Source organism: Rissa tridactyla, chromosome 2, assembly GCF_028500815.1.
Source record: "Rissa tridactyla isolate bRisTri1 chromosome 2, bRisTri1.patW.cur.20221130, whole genome shotgun sequence".
Classification (NCBI taxonomy): Eukaryota; Metazoa; Chordata; class Aves; order Charadriiformes; family Laridae; genus Rissa; species Rissa tridactyla.
In genome coordinates, this window is record NC_071467.1 from 164,446,845 (window position 1) to 164,470,762 (window position 23,918).

Below are 23,918 nucleotides of genomic sequence, written 5' to 3' on the forward strand. Positions count from 1 at the left end.
ATAAAAATCCTACCTAAATCCCCCTGAACAAAAAGAGGCAGCGTGCACCCAGGGAGATCAGGTACCAGAGAGCACATTCCCTCTGAGAAAGCCACTCTGAGCTCACACAGGTATTTCTGGAAGAGTCCACATACAATCCAGCAGGCACTACGGCAGCATCTAGAATCACTCGGATTTTGAAGCTATTTGTTAAAGAGAAGAACTGAGCTTATTCTTGAAACACTTTGAACACTGCCACATGAAACACTAAAGATTCACACAAAAATGAAATGAGTAATCTACCTTGTTTCTAATATAATCAGCTATTTCACAACTATAAATGAAGACAACCATTACAAAAAAGCCATTTATTAGATATATGTACATATATACATATACATGCAAAATGATTTTATACACATTTACACAGGTTCAATTATTAATACAGTGCAAAAATGTCTAAAAAGGTACCAGCCCACCTTCTACAAACTTAATAGGTCTTTGGGAGAAAGGAAATTAAAAAGAACAACCCACCACAGAAAATGATCAGCTTCATAAAGTGACTAAGCACTGCAAATCTTTAAATTAATGAAGTCTATTCTTTGCCAATTTTCTTTTGCTGAGCTGCTGGGTGAGGAGAAGAGATTCCAGAAGACTTATCTTGAAAACTGACAGAATTAAGGAGATGCAATTCAGACTACATTAAACAGTTTGAAGTCGAACAAAAAGGGATGGATTCCTGTTTGGGGATTTGATTCAACACAGGCATAATCCCACGTTATGAGCCAGATTTCATGTACTCCAACTGCAAGTAATTCTTTTTTATTATATCTTAAAGCACTGAGATCAATGTAAACTATTCTATTCCTCTTGCTGTTTCACCAGAAGAAAAAAATTTAACCGTACAAATACTGAACAGATACAGGAGTCATTCAAAATGCAACAGTAAAAAAAAGGGGGAGAAAATAAAGGTTAAAATAAGGTCAAACTATGGATGCTCTGCCTCATCCCTGAATCACAATCCAAACCTAGAAAGTGCACAGATTCTACCACATATGTATTACTCCGTGTAGATTCCTTAATACGGTTTACACATATTACAGGAAAAAAAAAAAAAAAAAGAAAAGGTTGCAAAGGGATTAACAGGAAACCAGAGCTTTGGTCATTGAGTAGAAAAGATGTAGTCGCATCCTCCACCTAACCCACAAAAAATTTAAACGAAGGCAGAACTGAACCAACTGGTTCTGTCTGATTTTCCTGAAACATTTTCAAGAAAAAGAAAATATTAAATAAAAGCTCAATTTAATCTTTAACCACTCCAATTATGTTCATTACCCAAGCCATCTAAACACCTTGTTCTACCGCTCTTACTGCAGAGCTGTTGCTAACATCCCCTGGCAGGGGGACGGATTTGTTTTATGATAAAGCAAAGAGGCAGGTGCTCGGGAAGCATCAGGAACATTACAGTTTCTTCCAGTCAGCTCAATACAAGGATGAGGAATAAAAAGCAGACAATGGTTCGCTGGCCCTCGCTGTAAATGCTCTGTGTGCCTTAAGCTATAGCAGGCGAGCTTTAGCTGAGCCTCCGGAGAAATAGGAATGCTCTTTTGGATTCTTCAGCCTGATGGAGGCTAAAAGGGTAGGAGCTGGGAGTTGGGTCATATCGCCAAGTAAAACTGGGACTGAACAGCAGGGAAACTTAAAGCTCGTCAGTACTAAAACCCCCACGTCCGTAGGTTCATCTGGGTGTCTTAAGGACAGTGGTTGAATTCTGGCTTCATTTCTCTTACACACTGGGGTGATGACAGACAAACAATTTTAATCCACTCCCTTATAACAGAAAAGCATTCTCTTATGGCAGACAGCTCTAGCTGTTTTCTTAACTGCCTGCCTAAAATATTCCTCCATCATTCCTACTAGTCTATTCCACACAGTTTAAAGGATTTCGTTATGTTACTGTTGCAGTAAATGGGCTAATATGGGATGGAAAAGAAATACCTATATTTTACTACTAAAAAAGCTCTGGCACCAAATCTCTTGCTGTCCTAGAAACCGCTCAGGTTGTAGTGGGCTGCCTATCGATGCCGTGGTTGCAGTCAGCTGCATCACAGAAATGCTTCCAAGGTACAGCACCACAGGTTTCTCATCTAATAGTCCACTGATACTCGTGTTTGCAGCAGGAGATTTCAGGAAAATTCACTGAGATGCAAGAAAGTAATTTTGTGAAGCGTTTCTGCAATCTCAGGATGACAGCTCCGCATCACGTTAATCTCTTTGCAACCACTAGAGGTAGAGACTATGAGAGAGGAAAATACATCTTTGGCGAAAGAGATGTCTGGTGGAAGAAGTGGGGCGAGAAGAAAACACTTTCCTAAGAAAAAGAATAAAAGAAAATCCAGGACCATATTTCCTCAATAACACACTTACAGTTCTCCACTTCTTCTCAGCTTGAATCTCTACAACCCTTCAAGGACAGCTGCATCAAAATGCTATGCATTTTATTTTTTTTTTTCCAACAGACAGCCTGTTCTAAAATGCCCATCTGCACCTCAGTAATTACATACAAGAATACCCTGTGCAGCAGAGGTTAAGAATTTCAGCTCTTAAGTACTATATTCAAAAGTGCACACTCATAAATTCCTCTTAGTGTAAGAACTCAACACCATCAACTAAAGGCGTTTTATGTAATAAAGAGAACCTGCTCTTGCTTTCCATTACTGGAAATGGCTTTCTACTCACCAGCTACACTTTTTTTTTTTTTTAAAAAAGGTGAAGGAGTCAGTGGCCTGTCATAAGTAGGCTTGAAAGATTTATTATCCGTACAGACCAAGCGAACGTGGAATTACCCTTATACTAAGAGTGACCTTAACCAAGGAAATAAAGGCCACTTGAGCTGAAAGATCACTTGTATTCACTTGGCTTATTTTATGCTGCCCCAAGCATATTTGCAATTAACCAATAAGCACATACTTAACTACAATGCGCTGTTTAGCCAGGAGATATTTATAGCCTTTAGGGTTTTTAAGAAAGCCACAGCCTCTTCCTTTCCTTCAAAACCTAGACAAACTACCCTGAAGCTCCTCCTAACAATTTTTCCCCACCGATACTGAACTGATCTAATTATGGCAAACTCCTTTACTTACATTTAACAAGAATCTTAACGCTTCACAAATTCTATAGACAAAAATGTTACCCACCACTTGTATCTTCACTTTACTATACAGTTTTAATATTTTCAGAAGCATTGGCAGGGCAAGACATTGACCTGCCAAACTGTTACAAAGCCAGTAAGACACATGGCAAAATGCTGCCTAGATGGTATCAGTGAAGGAGTAAAAGCCTGTTTACGGTAAGAGAGCCTCCACCTGATGATGACACCAGACAAGATCTACCATGCACAATTACCACATGCCATGTTAAATACATTCCTCACTGTATGTTTGACACAATTACAGTATCTTACTTTATTTCAAGTTGCTTTGAAATATCCTCCTTGCAATAACCATTGTCACGAATCTTTAAAAATACTCCAAGCTATTTTTGGCCAGTTTAATACCAACAAAAAAAAAAAAAGTTGTAAAAATAGAGTAGCAAACCCAAAGTCTTTTTCATACTCCGCAATCAGGCTGTTTCTCCATCAGTTGCCTCGTCAGTATCTGATAAGAAGAAAGAGATGCCACTCCTATGTGAAAGGCTATTTGCCAGAGGTTCCGTAATCCGTACAAGTAAATGTTGCATAAACAAACAGAGGAAAAGAGTACAAACGTCTTCACCTTCCTTGCCGAGCTGTAGAAGAGGTACAAGTAACACTACAAAAGGACCAGAGAGAGACAGCGTTAGCATTAAACTGTGTACATGCAGACAAAGGACACAGCTGAGAATTGCTGGCATATCCATGTCACTTGGATGTGCCTGCCATTACAGTGATCGCTAAGAAGCTCAAAGCTTCCCTTCAATTCCTATGTTGAAAGGTCCTCCAGGAATAGCCGGAGTGGTGGCCTCAATCCAGACCCTGCTGGCTACGCATAGGTACACCCTACGGACATACGCATAGGTAGCCAAGAGACTTCGAAAGAAGTCTGTCGGCACAACTGGCATCCCTCCTGCCTGTCTCAGCCTGGATTACAAGGAGCCCAAAATCTGAGCAATTTTTGCAACACAAAGGCTCAGAAGCAGGATAACAGCAAACCCAAATCTGCTTCTGCCGTATTTGGTTTTTTGGGATAAGGGCTTCATTCTCTAGACTTGACTTGGTAGAAAGACCATCATTTCTGTTAACAAGTTTAGCTGAGGGTTTTTGGGTGCCTCTTCTTTTTAAACTGAAGAACAGGTGGAACCCATTTGCTAACGATGTGTGAAGAGCAACAGCCCTTACAGGAGAAAACTAAAAACTCACAAAGTGCTGGCAGAAGAGTTACTTTTTTAACTCAGACAGTAACAGATCATGCTTTCTCACTTAAGGTCACAGTTTCCAACTGTTCTGATGACACAAGTAGAAAATAAGCATGGAGAAAGCACTTCACATTTGAGCTCAATTTATGCACAGCCATTTTGTGAAGATGACTGCTATAGATCAAAAGGATAAGAGAGAACTCTTCTTTATTTAGCTTCTCTAGCTTCAGGTACTAACCGGAAAAAAGCAAGACACAGCCCTTCTTTGTGAAGAATGACTTGCACCAAGTATTCAGATGCAAATGAATATCTCCATCTTAAAGCTCTGCCATGAGCAGAGGTGTAAGAAGGCTGAAAGACACTAAATTGGATCTACTATGATACAATAAATAGCCCCTCCGCAAGTTTTAAATACCACAGATAAATAGAAGTCTTCAGATAGTGGTCCCCAAACCATTAGCCAAACGCAACAGTACTCAGCAATGAATACACTGTAGGCGTTATGTTACTCCTTCTGTCAATTAGTAACCCAACTACAGCAGCTTCCTGCAAGGATAGACTAGAAATTGAAGATTTTGCAAACAACATATTGCCCTCAAGTTGTGGGCCACTGTTTTAGTGGTTTTAACGTTAGTGCCTTAAATGTTTTAAGCATTTAAGGAACCTTTCAAGAAGAACCCATCTGGAGCATATATTTTCCTCATTCAAACTCTTCTGCAAAAGGAAGTCAGAGAAAATAATCCATTAGGAAAGAAAAAACAACAAACATCTAAGGAAGTCAGGAACCACATTTGTCAAGAATTAAAAGTAACGTTTAATGTAAATTAGGACATTTTAAAATAATGTTGCTATCCTATATTTGCGTGGTCTTTCAAGGTAGCTATGCTACAAAAGCCCATCGCTAAGTCTGCCATTGTCAGAAAGCCATGGAGTCTACCCCTTTGGGAAACTAAACCACTTTTGGGCTAGCACTTGTTTATCACACTCGGCTCCATTTGGCTGTGTCAAAACATGAAAGCACTGAAAAAGCTTGCAACGGCAATTTCCAAGGGTCAGATTGTACCTTTCGCTGTATTTGTCCCCCTTCACCGGAATACTTCAATGGAACCACCTAGGTAGGATACTGAAAATCCAACTGTTCCTCTGCTTAGTTGCAAATTATTTTGTCTTATACATTATAATATAAAAACAATCAGAAAGCATTTTATTTACAGTTAACATACCTGAAAAATACAGGCTAGAAAAGGAAGTAAAAAAGCTATCACATTTCCAATTCCTTCATGGTCCTCCTGTTTGGATTAAAAGAAGTGACAAACAACTACGTCAGCTACAGTTTTTAGCAAGTACTACTTGATATTTCAGAATGCTGTATTTCATCAAGTACCTCTCATCCTAGTTTATGTTGATTGACCGTAACAGCGTTAAACAGCAAGATCAATATCATTGAACAAGATACCAAGAACTGAGGCTTATGCGACAATTCCTGCTAAGTGAAACTGTGCCACCATACAATCAGGACACTTTTTTTTCTTTTATTTTGCTTTTTAAAAGTTGTTTACTCTTTCACATTTGTTTCAGAAAAATTTACACAAAACCATCTAGAACAAAATAGAAGAATGGGGAAAAAAAAAAATAATAATCCAGCCAGCCTGGCAAGACTGAAATATTTCTCTAAATTTTAACCTCCCTAGAAAAGAATAAAACGCAATGTGCTACTGTATACAACAAAACACATGAGGTCTAGCAGGTGAGCAATCAATTGTACATTCCCTGGAGAAACAAGATACTTCTTGTGGAAAGATGTATGCCCTGCCGAGAAGCAGAACAGCCATCCTTAATCCGGTTACCCAAATAGCTCTCTCCCTTTGACTCATTTGCAGGTTCCAATTCAATCAGGGTTACCTGAAATGAATACTCTGCCAGGTGAACTCCTCGAATGAGATTCAAAGCTCCACACATGATGTTCAGAACAAGCGACAGAATCCCCAGGGGAGTCACAGGCTGCATTCTGTAAGTAGGGACTTAAAAAAAAAAAAAAAAAAAAAAAGACCGTAGTGAAAGTTAGCACTATTCCTTTGAATCGTCTAACTTAAAATGACTCAAATCAGCTTATGGGGGTTTTAAACATTTTCAAAACCTTTCATGCTTGCTCCAGAGAAGACCAATTGTGAATAGAAAAAAAAGCTTTTTTGGTTGCATTACACTGTTTAGTTCTTCAGACATCTAGAAATCAGCAAGAGCCCCAGAGTATTTTTTTTAAAACAGATTACGCAACAGAATTTTTTCTTGAGCTATTTGGCACTCATGTCTTCTGTTATGGTGCAGGTAAGTATTTTTCAGCTCTTCATTACAGCGGATTAGCATACTTCGCACTCTTCACCAGTCAGTAGAAAAGCTAGGGGTTTTAAGCACCCAAAGGTCTGGGAAAGAGCTTAGATTTCTGACACCCGTAAAAGCAAGACAGCAATTGATCTCTTCCTCAACTAGTAATTCCATATTTCTTCCCACTGACAGTTTGAGGGTTCAGTCTGGTATAAAGCAATTTAGTTTCACCTGCATAGTTTCCATACAGCACTTGGTGCCCTAATCGAGCAGTTGTCAGAACACAACTGTAAGAGCCAAGGACTTTGATGTTCTGCTGATAGAATAGTTGTTGTAGGAGTTGTCAAGATGATACTACCCAGCCACAGCGGGGAAACGCCTGACACAGAACTGCTGCTCTTACCTCTGGACAAGACATAAGTCAAAACTGGAGCCTAGGAATTAAACGGAATGCTAGAGTTCTTGGACTTTGAGACACATTTTACAGAGCATTACAATTCCCTTTCTCCCGACCTGCCCACGTTTCACAGGTAACGAATCACCTCTCTCCTTCCTTTCTCACTTTCTCCAGTACTAGTACTTAACACCCACACCACCAAATACCATTTCTTCAGCACGATCTAATTGATACACACCTAATTAAGGTCAAAGCAATTATAATAAATGCATATTAAACTTTGGAATCTGCCATTCAGGGTTTTGGTTGTCCAAAAGCTCACCTATTTTTTCCCCCTAGCTATACTAGCCAGCCCAACAACACATACCACACCTAGATACTCACCTACATTTCATCCCTGCCCTTGGATCACCACAAGTAGAACACTGTCAATAAGAAGGATAAATTGCAGCTCAGATACCAAATTCAGATCTTCCCCTGCACCAGCATCCGTAAGATACAGGAAAGAACAAATGAGCCCTCAAGAAGTCTCCCCAGCTCTCAGGATCTTCTGCCCAGTCATAGCCAGCTCCTGACTGCTGCACATAAACTACGCAACACAGCCTACAAGAGGCCCTCTTGGGGCCTATAAGAAAGCTGGGGAGGGGCTGTTTGCAAGGGTATGTAGCAATAGGACAAGGGGCAATGGTTTTAAACTAGAGCAGCGTAGGTTTAGATTAGACATTAGGAAGAAGTTCTTTACGATGAGGGTGGTGAGACACTGGAACAGGTTGCCCGGAGTGGTGGTGGAGGCCCCATGCCTCGAGAAGCCTGGCTTGATGAGGCTCTGAGCAACCTGATCTAGCTAAAGATGTCCCTGCTCACTGCAGGGGTGTTGCACTACATGACCTTTAATGGTCCCTTCCAACCCAACACGTTCTATGATTCTATGACATCATCTCTGCCTTCATTTCAGTGACAGATGAAACACCGTAACAGCTTAAATACCGGAGTACTGCATGGTTTAAAATAGGGAAACTCTTGTGTCTTCTCCTTCAAGAGAGATTTTGATAGATGGATGTAAAACAAGTTTGGTGCCAAATTGTTATAGCAATATAAAGTATCTTTAATAAGTGTCTATGTAATTAATTTGTATGGCATGCATTCATACATCCCTAATTTCATCTCCAAAGCGGCTGCAAAAGGAACTGTATTAATTCCATTTGATATATGCCACGTTATGTAGCCATTACCGTATATTATCGTCATACACATGTTTATGTAAATAAATGGTGCAAGTAACCCTATCATTCAAAGGCAATTTTGTTTTTTTGCTATGCAGTGAAATTTAAGGTCCAAACAGTGCACTGAACAGAAGCTGTACCAGCACGTTTGTTCATTCACTGAGCTGAATATTGTTTCCTATTATTTTTGATAAATTAAATAGTGTTCAGCTGTGTATCTCCCTCATGGAAATCTCCTAGTAAAAACTATGGTTTCTTCTTGCTCAGTTTCTAAGGTTTACTTCAGAGGCACACAGTGGCCCCCAAACAAAGAAAAATTATCAAGCACAAGTGTCATTCATTCTACAGGATCTTGCAAGCTATACATGCCAAAAATTTCCAGTCCCCAGGGAAGAACAATGCAAATCTCAATATATCGCTTCTGCAGGCGTGGAATATTATGTAAAAGTTTTTGGTTTGTTTTGGGTTTTTTTGTGGTTTTTTTTTTTTTTTTTTTTTGTCCAGTAGGATAGAAAGAATTGCTGTCACGGATGCAGGAGTGATTAACAATATTCAGTTGCTCAGGGTTTATAGTCGGTGAAAACTGATCTTTAAATTGTTCACTGTGGAGCTTTATTTCTGCTATATCATTCTGAAGTTTAATTCCCAAACTGAAATTGCGCAGAACAAGTCAGATGGGTACTCCTAGGAAAAAATATTACACTTTCTTGTGTGAATTCAATCCTATTTTTATAAACAGAATTTCATACTAGAACTTGTTATTACATTAAATTAGGGAACAAGAGAGTACAAGCACTCTTAGTCCAAGACAGCACAACTTTGCATAAACACAATTAAATGTTAATTGGGATTCAAACTGATTTGACTCTTCAAGTAGAAAAGTTGTGCACTTCAGAGTACCAGATCCATGCAGAAGATGCTCTAGGCACTGTGGATTATCTAGCACCCAGGAATAACGCACCTCCAGGTTTCAACATGTACAGAACAATTCTGTGAAAACACCCTCACACAATGAAGAAATTGAAACTTCTGCCTATAAAAGATTTTCTGAGCACAGGCCTCTGGCAATTTAACCGGGGACTGACATGAATGCCTGCACCACGCTCCATTCTGTCTCTTCAAGGCATAGCACAACAAGGGTTTGACAATGAGTCACATACTCAAAGCTCCAGATAAAGACAGCACAAGGGGTGAAAAATAAAATCAGATTCAAACATTTTAAAATAAAATCCGAGCACACAAAAGGCAGAGATGTGAGACATCTTCAAAAAACACCTTAAAAAGGACTCTGTGAAGGACTCCCTGTGTGCCTACAAAAGACTAAGAACATTCATCAAGGGGAGCGCAATGCTGCATAATTTAACAGCATGCTTACTAAACGAATAGCACAAGTTGTTCTTCTACTTCATAGAGCCCATTCTGATGTGAAAACTCTTCACAGAAAGCTACTTACACATCACATTTCTTCTGTATACACAACCCACCATCCTTCAGAGCTTTATCGGTTGTGCCCATTATTGAGGGACCAGGTGAGGCTTTTGCATCAACAGCTGAGATTGTGTAGACGGTGATCAAGGATACAATGCTAGTGTCTTTCTAGCAAGAATTGGGTTTAGCTAACGAAGGAAGGAACAAATAGAAGAAAGAATAAAAAAATAAAAAAAGAGGGGGGAAAAAGCTCTTGTTCCTACATATACTAACAAGGACAAAACTGCCCTGACTTTTCAGACACCGCCTTCTTTCACACTAAAATGAAGAACTAGGGGACGTGATCACACAGTTCAAAAGAAGACAGGGACCAGCTACAACCACCTAAGGAAGCTGATGTTTTGATCAATCCATTGATCAACCTATCTTCACTCTAGAACGCAGACACAATTAAATTCTGCTCTCCTGCAATGACAACGCTTCAGCTCAAGAAGTATAGCAGAGCCATCATATCAGCAACATTAATATGGGAACAAACACTATCCACAGAGCTAAAGTTAGATTCAGCTGGTAGGTAATGATGAGAGGAGAGAGAGACGTAAGCCAGGAAAGCTGACTCCAGCTGAGGGAAACAGATGATCATAAACATGATCCTTAAAATAAAGGCAGAACGATCTGTAAGAGTATTTGGGTTAGACCAGAGAGAACAGCCAGAAATACAAAGCCAGATGGAAAGTAAAAGCAAGCAATTAAGAATATGGGGGAACTGAAAATGCATTTCTGATCTGTGGACACAAACTCGCTTGCAAATGTTTACTGGCACTGAAAGTGTTCATACTAGCGCAAAGAATTTCTAATCCCTGTCACATTATGAAAATATTTAACCTTCAAGCACAGTTCTGAGGAGTACTCACAAATCTGACTGGCAAATACAATGTTTTCAATTCTGTTTTTTCTTCCTCCTGGACACTGCCCCTCTATATTTAACTTAAAATACCTCTGTCACCTTAGATTCCAGCTCATCCATCAGAAACAATAAGACTGAGCCTCTGGAACTCAATTTTATTAGTGTTTCATAAGCCAAGAACAACAATAAAAATAGAGGAAATACAAGTTCATGGCACTCCAGCTGCATTTAAACCGCCATGCTAATTGGATTAAAAGCATTTCACTTCGTAGAGGAAGTAGGCAGGACCTTTGAGTACGCAACTGAAACACAAATAAGAAGATGCCAATTTTACAATAAGTAGATGTTAGTACTTCTAGAAACAGGCAAAATGTCAGTATTCCTTACAAAAAGATCTCTTGTCAAGCCTCTATGAGTTATTTATACAGATATACATACCCTCTTTCAGAATTTTAGTCAAATGCATTAAATTTTAAAGAATAAGGAAAAAGGAGAAAGCAAAGAGGGAAGAACAATCCAAGATGGACAGTCTGGGAATGAGTTTTACCTTCAGTTCATGTTCTTCTCTTCTCAAGGCTGAAGCAACTCATTGAGACTGTAATTATGTCTATTCTATTAGAGTTTGCAAAAAGCCATTAATTAGGGGAGCTTCTTTTGTCATAGAAAATTTAACAAACAACTACTACAAATGCAGGAGAATTAATTTAACATGGAAAACGCCAAGTCCAGTTACAATCAATTGTCCATATAGAGCAGCTGATCTAAAGCTTTAAAGAGACACTACCACGAGTCCTTAAAGGCTCTGATGCATACCTGCTATAATCCAAAGACCACATGTTGTTTACTATGATAGAAAGGCAGTCTGTTTTCTTGGGTTTCATACGTGCTATATATATTTCTCAGTGCCAAAGGAACCACTGCTGTCAGATGTTTTTCTGTCATTTGCAAAGTTAGGTTGAAGAAATCTGCTGTCACCTGCGCGTAGCAGTAACTTACCAACCTCCACATGAACGCCTGCATGCCTGCCGTTAGTCATCCCATTCATCAGCTCCGTATCCTCTAGTTTCAGCTGAACCGGGGGCCGGAACTTCAGCTCCTCCTTAACCTTCTCCCAGTTGGCCTTCATTTGAGAGCGACTCACAGAGTTAAAACGGCATTTCACTTTCTGAATAATGTTATCTGAAACAATATATAAACATGCTTCAATTAGCTCTGCAAGTTAAGTGCTTTAGGTAATTACTAATCAGATCACGACATGCTTTTTTTATTGTTTTTCATTTCTCCCTTCATTTCTTTTCTTATTAGTTTCAGGTATAAAATTCCACCGCTGGTTAGGGAACAAAAACACCTCTCCTAGGTATTTTATATCACACCCTCTCCCTTCTGAATACTTTAAATCTCAACATCCTGCCTGCCCGTGGACTGAAAACAAGCGTTGTTCATATTCCAGGGTGGATGTGACACATCTCTCAAACTACCCATGTACTGCCATGAGAAACGATTCCGCATTGTGTTTTAACAATGTCAAGGATTAGGTTTTCTCCAGCAAAGAGACAAATTAATTCAACCTATATTTGAGTCATGAAGCAACTCTGACTGGCAGAGGCAATTCCACAGTGATTGCACCAACGTCTAAGCCACAGATCTATGTACAGATCACCCTTGCTTCATCTCTCACACTTTAAATTTAATCCCATTTGCAAGCAAATCCCTTTCCACAAACGCGGCTGCTGGTTTGACAGGAGTTGCACTGAGACCAAGTAGAGAATGTTGTTGCTCACACCTCCAGAGCTGAAGTACCTCACCGTGGATACTGCTACTTGCTATTTAATTGTGCAAAGAAACTGGAAAATTCAAGCTATTTCAAATGCTTAGGGAAATAAAATGCAGAAACATTTATGTAGATAAGATATCCTATAAGAAAAACCCATATCCTTAATATATTGTTATGCTAGAAGACTTGCATATGTTGACCACAGCGGCTACTGGATATGATACATATGTAATAGCTTAAGCATGAGTTTTGAGACCACACAGGAGGACTTCATGCTGTGCTGGAATACACAGTTCCGTAAGCATTCCTTAGTGAAAAATCCTGTATTTACCTTAAGTCAGCCTGCTATAATTACGTGTAACTACCAGGCAAAAGGCTAAGATCTTACGCATCAAGTACATCTTAGATCCAAACACAGGAAAAATTAAAAAAACCTAAACGCCCACACAGCGACATTAAGTAGACTCAGTAACAAAACACAGTATGATATTAAAAATGAAGAGAAAAAAAAAAAGGCATTTTTTTCTTTAAAAAGAGCCTTATGCAATTAAAAGAGGCTAGAAATTCCCCAATTCCTACTCAAGTTAAAAAAAAGGAGCAATTTGGAACTCAGCATAAAATTACATCGTACCTGGAATGTGCCCTCAGGGAATACACTCAAAATACAACATGGCTGTACAATATACTTTATATATGCTAATATGTGGATTTCTCAATCTTTTAAGCATGAGCTTAACACCATTACCGAAATCTGGACAGAAATGTGCTAACTTACTGCAATATCTTATCCTTTCCTAGAAGCGAGTTTCTCACTGCAAGGGAATTGTGTTTTTCAAAGGTGTGAGGTTCAGTAAAGCAGCTGCTACTTGGCAAAAAAAGCATTTAAATCAGGTTAAAAACGAAACACTAGGCATGATTCTGAAGTATTATATGAATCTAAGTCATGCCAGAAGTAAAGCTGCCCATAATAATCTATTCTGTCTTCCTTCTTTCCTGTACCCATCTGTCTCCTCTTGTCAGATTTTTTTTAATTAAGACAGAAAATGTTTGAGATGTGGATTTTGTTTTCTTCTGTATCTGTTTATTAATCACCGCACCATTTTGCTCATCTATTACAGGGACTCTCAGGAACTGCAAAACCAATAATCTGATGGTTTAATGCAGTTACAAGATCTCCCCCTCCTCCTACAGATGCATGTAAAGGCACACACAGATCCGTTTTTATGATCAGGCTTTGGCCAGGAGACAATGTTTAACATCATAAAAGTAGCAAAGAATTCTCACTATTATAGAACAAAGTTACAAACCAAATTCAAGAAAAGCGTACGGTCTGGAAGCTAAACTGATGCTTGTTGTATCATAGGAAGCAGCAAATTCCCATTGAAGCTCTTCCAGGAAGCAAAACGCCATGATGGTTGAGTAATTGCTGGAACAGATCGCCATGCAGGCAATATCCCCAGAAGAAAGGAAACTGAAATAGAAAAAAAAAATAATGGTAAGATCAACAATAAAAGGTAGGAGAGTCACGCTGAACACTGGGAAGTAAACTTTGCTTTCTGTCAAAACAAACAAAATGCACAGACTGCGCTGAAAGAGCAGACTGCAAAAACTGTATCGTTCGCGCTGCTGAAATAGTCCTGCAGCCCCTGTAGCTCTAAAGCTTTTCCGTAACTCATCGAGTACGCCTTAGCATACTAAACATCACAATATAGATTTTTATGAAACTGCTACATCAGTAAAAACTGAGGATGTTATTTTCCCTGTCTGGCTTTAAATCTTGTTAATAAGAAAAGAGACGGCAAGCAAATATCCCAGGCAAGAAGATTTTGAAAGAAAACACAGTGGCTTTCCACAAACAAAAGCAGAAACAAGCAAGCTTGTGCAAAGGAATCAAGCAGATGCATTCCTTGCTCCCCTTGAATATGACAACTTCATATTAACAGCAGGAGATACCTGTTAACTTGCACCAGCCAAGACAGTCAAACACTGTTACTGCTAGAGCATCTGTAACAATTAACGATTAATTTGTAGCAGAAACAGCACAATAAAAACTCTACTCCAAAAGGGTCCCTCTAACGCTGAATGCATAAGCTTCCACTTACAGATGACACAAAAACCTTCTAGGAAACTTAATATGGGATTCATCTGACCAAAATGTAGGCGGGTACTGAAGGATGAAATAATTCACTCTCGACTAGGCTTCATTAAATAAGACGGGATTCAAGGCATCCAGTTCAGATGTCAGCACTCATCATGTAGATGGCTAAACCTCCACAACCCCCACCATAATTACAGATTGTAATTATCTCTGAAAGACTGAGGAAATTCTCCCTTATAGGTTAGCTGTTTGTTAGCAATATTCCAGTATAAAAACAAAGTTTTGAAGATGAACGATTACTCTCTCAATTGTCTCTCTTTTCTACTATTTATATATTTCATCCCTCTCATACAGAAATACTTGTGGTTTCTATTTTCTCACATTTTTATTTATTCGTTGTACTATGTATTTGGGATTTATGGTTTTGATCAGCTCCATTACAGCCTAGTTGCACTGGTTATGTTTCCGAAATTCCTTTTGTCCCTAGCTCACAGCTGGGCGTCAACACCATGCCTGTGTCGAACTACCTTTCACAGTTGTCAATAATTTATAGCCTTTTTGCCACGGATCTGTTTGCACTCTTCTCATTTCAGAGCCAGACGCATAACTACTTCTGCAGAGACTACAGAAGATTAAAAGCAGCAGAACACGTTAGCATTAAAGGGCACAAGTTCACTTTGAGGGAAAAGGAATTAAAATGCTAATCTCAGCTCTTCCAATTGATTCAGTGTAAATTCATGTATCTTCTTTCTCCAATCACTCCCCCTAAAAGCAATACTTATTTTTTTAGCTCAGGGTCACTTTAAAGCTTTCTTACATTTGCTAACCAGAAATGCAATCACAAGCTAAAACTCATTTTTAGAACAGAATTAAAATCAATAATAAATGAAGATTTGTCATCTCTGAATGAAGCCTTAATTTGTAGAAATAAAGACTAGTAGATCCTTCTCCAATAAATAAAAGCAAAGATTTATAATTCCTCCATACAGGCTATTGCTTCAGGCCTCCTCAAGACACACCCGTCAGCCAGAGCTTGTAGAGACTTGAACCCTGCTGGTATTCAGAAAATGGAGTGGGCAGCACGTAGGAGGGAGACAGGGCAGTTCTGTGCGAGCCAGAATCAGAAGCGCAGGGGCCTGAGAGAAGGCATCAGCAAGACTTGGCAGTCACTGAAGAAAAGGGTTTAGACTAAACTACGTAATTCCTAGGCACCAGAATGCCATCTCAGAAGGTATTTGTAGCAGTCCAAGATACTCCAATTGCTAATAGTAACAAGTATTGCCCATCAAGCAGAAAGCACTCACTACAAAAAATAACAACATAAGTAATTCTTAACTTATGCTTACTGAACGGTGTGGCTCTGCTGCTGAGAAATAAGGTTTCAAAGTACTTCTCAAAGGTTACAATCTAGACGTGCACGGTAGGATTTCAGGTTGGAGTAAAGCACTATAGAACATACCCAATCCTTAAAGTTCAACTAATCCCCAGAACAACCATTTCAAAAATTAAAGTAAAAAAATGAAACAAATAAAAGCAGGGACTTACTGTATGCTAAGGTCACGTCCTTTTGCCGTGCCTCGACTTGGATACTGCGCCAGAATTGAGGATAATGCTTTTAATCTCTTTCTGCATTCCAGAAAGTCCCGGTTGAAATGAAAATCTGTGGAGGCTGAGAGGGGAAGTCCATCCCTCACCCGCACCACACAGGCAAAGAAGATCATGGACATTCTCCACTGGAGTACTCATGAGGACAACCTGAACATGAAATATTAAATTAGGTTAATGGCACATTAACGGATTTGATATTAGTTACTTACAATCCAATATGCTAGCCAGAAATAAGTCAAGATAAGAGTTTATTCACCGCTGCTACTGAACAGTACTTTGTGTAACACCATTGCCACTGAGAGGCAATCAAACTGTTCTCGAAGGTCACAGCTATGTCCATTTTTTGCCTCTCTCAAACAGAAAGGTGATGCTGGGGATTTGACAGGGGAATTATCTACCTGAAAAACATCAGTATTTGCCCTCTTTCTGCTTTACCTCAAGCATCAGAAATGCCGATTAAAGTTCTTGAAGGTATTTATGGAAACCAGCTAACTCCCACTGACACGCTGCATCTTCACCAATATCCCAAATATCATAGAACTATAGAATGGTTAGAGTTGGAAGGGACCTTAAAGACCATCTAATTCCAACCCCCCAGCCATGGGCAAGGACACCTCCCACCAGACCAGGTTGCCCAAAGCCTCATCTAACCTGGCCTTGAACACTTCCAGGGATGGGGCATCCACGGCTTCTCTGGGGAACCTGGGCCAGTGTCTCACCACCCTCCCAGGGAAGAATTTCTTCCTAATACCTAATGTAAATCTCCCCTCTTTCACTTTAACCTTTCCTCTTTCAGTTTAAAACCATTACCCCTGATCCTATCGCTACACTCCCTGATAAAGAGTCCCTCTCCAGCTTTCTTGCTTTAAGTACTGGATATACAGACAACTACAAACAACAAATGGCTGCATTAGTGTTGCAGTTATCTGATTTTCTAGTATAACACACAAATACAAAAATAAATTTTAGGCTACAGCCCATCAGGCTCTTTGTAGAGAATCAACTAGGACTAAATAGAGAACAAAAGTTGCCCTCTCGACTTCTCACTCTTTCACTGGTCACAATCTCCCGTGAAAAGTTATTATTGGGATTTACCTGGTACATTCAGAACGCACAAGAGATCTGTCCTTCAGACATACCATGAGTATTCAGTCCAAGATGTTAGAAGACTAACGCGGCAGCTCACATAATCTCTGAAAGATAACCATAATGAACTTTTTAGAGAACTAATGATCTATATGCACATACATATTTACAATGTAAGATCTTCCATGCAGTGGGTAAACATATCCTAGAAAGTATTTTGCCTAAAGGAAAACAATTAATTTTCTTATCCAATATATCAATTTCTAGATGCATTCAAAGACACTATGAGATGATATGCAAAATATTTCTGATGCCCCAATCACCGTTTTTAAGTTATCCTAGCTTCCTGTAAAAGAGCAGCTCTACATCAACAGACTTTGATTATCACAAACAAGTAAAGAGAAAAAAAAAAAAAAGAAAAAAATGCATTTACTCTGCTTCAAGCAGACTACATAAATGAATCATTACGGGGGAAAAAAATATCAGATTATGACCTCAAACTTTTGATAGAGGGAATGACTGCCTTAAACAGCCCTGTATCAAACAATTCATTATGATGCTCAAAGTTTCTTTGAAACATGTGTCTCATCATCAAGTGTTTCTCCTGTCTAAGAAGGTAAGAGAGCAAAGTCTCTCCTAGTTCAGGCATTCATAAACTCTCTTGCCTCCAGAGCTGCTCTAACATCTAATAAAGGTTGGGTTCTTACTACAAGCAGCACTAGGAGAGTCTCGCTTCTGCTCCACAGGAATCATTTCAACATAACTTGTAGTAACTACCCCTGTGTCAAAGGTGGTTGCAATTTGCCAGCATATAAAAGCAACTAACAATTTTCAGAAACCATAATTGCACATAACCTGTTTCCTTAGAAAAGGAAATTAAAACTACAGAAGATCACACATCACTTTAGAAGTGTTACTTTGAACTTTTAAAATGGAGATTAACGAAGAATTAGATGGGGTTTTTTTCCCCACTCTACCTCTCACAGTTCTTCTCCAGTAGTCATTTGAGTTGTAAAATCAAACTAAGCTCACTAACTTCATTTCAGCATGCATCAAAGCCAATTTCAATAATAATCAGGATTATTACACATCAACTTGAAACACCTCATCAGTCTTCAATGTGTTGTGCTAGTGGCCATGAAAAAAACAGCTGCTTAAGCAGAAAGCTGCTTGAACTTTAACATAAAAGTGAAATGAAAACTAAATAGAAAATTGCCAACTCAGAAATATTACTTTAACACAGTCAACTTTTAAGTACGCTGCTTAACTCTGCTCCAAACAGCAGAGTTTTATGGTCAATGGTCGGTAATGCTGATGAAGTATAAGTCCAAAATACCCCACTTGACAAACACTGCAGAGGCATTGAACACTCTCATTTACATTTCAGAAACAGTCAGAAGATGACCAGGAAAATGGAAAGACACCAAACCTGGAGACCAAAGACATTTGCTAAAATGTGTCTAGCCTATGAAATTATTCAACTCACTATGCCACTAACAGCAAGAGTTTAAGATTAGGATAAATAGGTTTTTTTATATATATATATATATACACACAATATATATTCATCCCTAGCGTTAACATCACCTATAGTTAATACACATATAAATGTATAGAACTTTCCAAGACATACAAACCATCATGCTTCAGAGTGTAAGGCTCTCCCTAAATATCAGCTGCCCACTAGAGGGATTCTCTCTTCTTCTGTGAAAGATCTGGAATCAGTCACCATCAGGCAGACTTCCAGATTAAATGCCAGACTTCACTGGAGAAATGAGTCAATGCTCCTTCCTTGCAGAATACACCTGCTGTAATGTACTACCAGACTATCGCTGCTGTATTCATCCAAAAGGATTGATTAGTTTTGCCACTTAAGGAAATGAGGCTCACATAACCAAGCTGTAGGTGCAAGTGGAACAGATCTCTTGCATGCCTTTTGGTTTTGTGAAAATAGGCAAACATGTAAAAAGGAAAGGCACATCCCCCACAGAGAGAAAGGCTGATGCAGTGACTCAAATTTAACAGAGAGCAGGTGAGCGCAACCTCAGGGCAAAACAACTAGAAATGTGTTCACTGGTTCTGCTTCTTATAGAGCTCCCATTTACACGGTCTAAAGGAAGGTTTGCATAGGTAACACCCTACTCCCCAAAAGAGAAAAACATGTGAGATTTGAGCACAGTACTCTCTAAAGACTTATGTGTTAAAAAAAAAAAAATACAAGTTTTTTTTTTTAATTAAGGGATTTATTTGAAACGTAGCACAGGTGACACTAAAAGAGGCGAGAGTCAACATGACCTCAGGGAAGAGGGCAAAGCCTGAAAATAAATTCACGCAACTAGTTTGCCTGTCTTTTGTGTAACTCCTATCACCACGCACCAACCACTCAGACACATCGAGCCCTCTCCTTTCCTTTTCCACGTTCCTCCACCCTACCTACCCTGGCACTGCACCTCAACGAGGCTTTGGGTTTTCCTCGTCCTTTTTCACAAGCCTCTTGTTACTTGCACATTGCAAGGCGCTCAGTGCCTGTGGCAAATAACAGTTACTATGTCACCTCCCTCAAAAGTTCAATTATTTGCAAACCAATCTTGCCACGTCACTTGTAAGCGAACACATACTATCACAACTTACTGGACTGATCAAGGGTACACGGACCAAGTGAATCTATGATCTTACTATTTCAGATCAACCTACCCTTTCCCTCTCCAGTCTCTTTTTATTTACATATGATTAGCAGCCCAAAGTATCTGCAACGGACTTTACGTGGCAGACCTTTGAACTTAAGTCCCGAACTTTGACAATGTACTTTTGTCTTTTGATTAAGCAGATATCAAATCTTTCACTATTCAAAATTAACAGCATCATGTCAGCCCAGCTATTTCACTGGCACAAAGCAGGCAAGACCTTAAGAAATATTTCAAGCAATTGTTTCAGAAGAATAAGTTATAATTTATGACTGAAGGGAACAAAGCTTGTTTTTTTCATTTTTTGAAGCACCTGCACGTCTAACAACACTTCAGAAGAAAACTGTTCGGTGTCAGACTCACATTAACAGTTCATATTTACCAGTCTTATAACAAACAAGACTCTTCAGGGTATTCCCGCAGTAGGCAACTGAAGTTATCTGAAGCACATCCCTCACTACCTCAGTAGCAGCCAACTCTCTCCAGTAACTACACAGGGATTATTAAGGCAGCCTTAATCAGACCTCTTATACTTTACTGTACTGTTACGCAAGCTCCTTCAAATAAGAAGATCAGACCCAATTCTCAAGCGCCACACTTCTCCAAATGCCAGGCAAACTCCTACCTTATTAGGAGTACTGTATTTCCTGTACTTAGAAAACAATCTACTCAAAAGGGTCTGAAAGCTAATGCATAGTTCACGGAGGGAATTATTTTAAAAGAAATTATTCAAAAAATTATTTTATCTAAGCAACAAAAGCAGAAGTTTCCTTCTAAGAATGGCATAACACTAACAAGGACTGTCCTACTCTCAAGCATTTGTCTTCTCTCACTGTTCAGAGTCACATCTCCCTTCTTTCTAGAGGTGGCACGTGGGACAGTTTCAAACCCAACGACACCCAACCATTTCTTCAAGTTCTGATCTTCCTACTGAAGAAAGAGCAGAAAGCTTTAGTGGATGTTACCATAGTCCAGGAGGCTCCTGAAGCAGTCTGTGAGGTTTTCTGGACACCTGATAGCTTGATACATGATTATAACTACTGCACCTCATGCAACTTTCCTCAGGTGGGTCAGTTTCAGAGGGAGTCACAGACTGATACAGGTGTGATGCCAGGATATAAAAGAGATTCGGGTTGACTCAATCAAACACAAAACATTTAATAGAGCTCCAGCTCAAGTACTGGTTTCACTCTCAACCAACAAGAAGAGAAAAGGAACTGAGACATGGTTTATGAGGGAGAGTTACTACTTCTCTGCAGGATCACAAGATGGCTTTTATCCTCTTCTCACATATATAAAAAGGCAAATCTGAAATGCTGTTAAATTTCTCATCTTCTAAGGCCACAGTAACTGTATCCATTCCCACCTGTATTTCTTCCCAGCTGCTCTCCCTCAATGCTCACAGCAGTGCTGACCAAGCTACTGATATCACAGCCCTACAGCACAAGAGCCACTCTCCAGATTTAGCAGTCAATAAAAACAATTTGAAAGCATGATGTTATCTCAACTTTTAAAACAGGATTTATGGATATCAAGAGCCTTCAGGCTCCTATAAACCCTAGAGAATTTTTTCTTATCCCCAAAAGGAAGCATGTAGAAAAACCTTACCACCACAAACTTGTTCACACATACTCCTATGAATTACCATAAATAACACGTATTACACAAAACTCAAACCCCATTGACTGCGCTGCCTCAAAGGAGAATCCTCCTAACCCTTGCCCAAACCACACTGACACAACTCTGGAAGGCTCTGAAGCTCTCCCCATACATTAATCTCTCAGAAACATCAGACACCTTATCTGCTCCCCAGTATGTACCCACATCCACCAATCTGCACCTTGAAGCCTCCTAAGAGCCCACCAGCTCACCTCCAGAGCTTCACCAGCCCACTTAATTAACAACCCATCCTGTTCCACTGGCCTTTTTACACTTACCTAACCTTTATTCATCTCTCACTCCTCAATAAACCCAGATATCCTGAAACTCTTGGCACCCTGAAAGCCACCCCCGACATAAGGGCACTCTCATACTGACATGTCTCCCCAAACACCCCTCAAGCACCCTAGACACCCTCAAGTCTTACTGCAATTCCACAGGTCCCAAATCCTCACATAGAACCATTTAGGTTGGAGAAGACCTTTAAGATCACCAAGTCCAACCGTTAACCTATCACTGCCAAAACCACCACTAAACCACGTCCCTCAGCATCACGTCAACACCTCTTTTACACACCTCCAGGGATGGTGGCTCAACCACTTCCCTGGGCAGCCTGTTCCAATGCTTGACAACCCTTTCGGTAAAGAAGTTTTTCCTAATATCCAACCTAAACCTCCCCTGGCACAACCTGAGTATGTTTCCTCTTGTCCTACAACCCGTTACTTGGGAGAAGAGACCGACATGTTATCCCAGCTCACCTCAAGACATCCCTAGCCAAACCCAAGCCCTGCTCAGAGCCTCAAGTCCCCTGACACCCCTCAAGCACTCCAAGGAAGCCCCAGATCCTACCTCCATAGGACAGAATCCCCAACCCAACAAATGCACCACTCCTGCTCACCCCATCCCCACATCCCTCCAAACCCCAATCCCCTCATCGCCTCCCCACACCCCTCTCAAGCACCCCAAACCTGCCAGAGGAACGCACACCCTCACACTACCCCTGCTCAGCCCGGCTCCCCGCCTCAGGGCCCATCCCTCCCCTCACACTCCCTCAAGCACCACACACACCCCCGGGGCGGCACGGCTCAGCCCCGTCCCCGGGGACCCAGAAGTGGACGGAGGAGGAGGAAGGGAAGGAGAAGGCTTCCCCCCAGCCCCGGAACCCCTCCGCCGCTCACCTGCCACGGCCCCAGGCCTCTCCCACCGCACGGCAACGGCGGCGGCACGACAACACACCCCACCCGCTTCCGCCCACAGAGACGGCGGGGAGAGCGTCCGCCGCGCGGGGCACGCCGGGACGGGGGAGGCCGGTGCAAAGGCCGGAGGGGAGCCCCGGCCCCGTTACACACCCACGGCACGGGGAGAGGTGGGGACACCGTGGGAAGCAGCGGCGGGGTGAGCTTGGGCCGCCGGTGGTGGCTGGAGCCCGGTCGCGGGAATGTGGCGGTTCCCCCGGGCTTCCCTCAGCACCGGGCCGGGGTCGCAGCCTTCAGCCCCCACAGGCCACCCGCAGCAGGTGGTCACACAGGGTCAGGTCTGGGCACGGGATTGACCCCAGGCACGTTGGCAGGGGCAGGGCAGTGAGATAGGCATAATTATGAGAAATAGCATGAGTAGGACTAGGGCAGTGATGGTCTCCCTGTACTTGGCACTGGTGAGGCCCCACCTCAAGTGCTGTGTCCAGTTTTGGGCCCCTCACTACAAGAAAGACATTGAGGTGCTGGAGCGTGACCAGAGAAGGGCAACGGAGCTGGTGAGGGGTCTGGAGCACAAGTCCTATGAGGAGCGGCTGAGGGAACTGGGGGTGTTCAGCCTAGAGAAAAGGAGGCAGAGGGGAGACCTCCTCACCCTCTGCATCTCCCAGAAAGGAGGGGGTAGTCAGGTGGGGGTTGGTCTCTTCTCCCAAGGAACAGGTGATGGGACAAGAGGAAATGGCCTCCAGCTCTGCCAGGGGAGGTTTAGGATGGATATTAGAAAAAATTTTTACACTGAAAGCGTTATCAAGCATTGGAACAGGCTGCCTAGGGAAGTGGTGGAGTCACCATTCCTGGAGATATTTAAAAGAGGTGTTGACGTGGTGCTGAGGGACATGGCTTAGTGGTGGTTTTGGCAGTGTTAAATTAGCGGTTGGACTGGATGATCTTAAAGATCTTTTTCAACCTGAATGATTCTGTAAGATTAGGGCATGGGCTGTGGGTGCTATCGTCTTGGTGGGAGCGTGCATCCATCCAAGGCTGAGGGACCCACACTGGAGCCCGTCTAGCAGCCAAGGGAGGGGAGGAAACAGTGAGGTTTTCACAGTGGTACAATGCAGACACCAAATCAAACGTGAAGCAGCCTTACCAGGCTCTTCTGGAAGCC

At 41.0% G+C, this 23,918-nt stretch overlaps 1 protein-coding gene across 2 annotated transcripts; it reads right to left on the reverse strand.

The window, feature by feature from the left end:
* Window positions 1-332: 332 nt before the first annotated feature.
* Window positions 333-22,796, reverse strand: SEC22C (SEC22 homolog C, vesicle trafficking protein). Of its 2 annotated transcripts, none has more exons than XM_054192532.1 (8): window positions 22,736-22,796; window positions 17,268-17,321; window positions 16,066-16,275; window positions 13,730-13,893; window positions 11,645-11,827; window positions 6,274-6,392; window positions 5,595-5,660; window positions 333-3,788 (listed from the first exon to the last, which is right to left on the reverse strand). In XM_054192532.1, the coding sequence occupies exons 3-8, from the start codon at window positions 16,245-16,247 to the stop codon at window positions 3,588-3,590; spliced, it is 915 nt and encodes a 304-aa protein (XP_054048507.1). In that variant the 5' UTR covers window positions 16,248-16,275; window positions 17,268-17,321; window positions 22,736-22,796; the 3' UTR covers window positions 333-3,587. The 2 variants fall into 2 exon arrangements, with proteins under 2 accessions (XP_054048507.1, XP_054048506.1); XM_054192531.1 differs by having other exon boundaries at window positions 17,224-17,321.
* Between the last annotated feature and the right edge of the window lie 1,122 nt (window positions 22,797-23,918).

Coding starts and splice junctions, on each gene's coding strand:
- SEC22C (XM_054192532.1), bottom strand. CDS start 16,247: ATGTCCATGATCTTCTTTGCCTGTGTGGTGCGGGTGAGGGATGGACTT. Junction 5,661..6,273: donor TGGCAGAGTATTCATTTCAG/GTAACCCTGATT, acceptor TAATCCAAACAG/GAGGACCATGAAGGAATTGG. Junction 3,789..5,594: donor TTCTAGCCTGTATTTTTCAG/GTATGTTAACTG, acceptor GTCCTTTTGTAG/TGTTACTTGTACCTCTTCTA.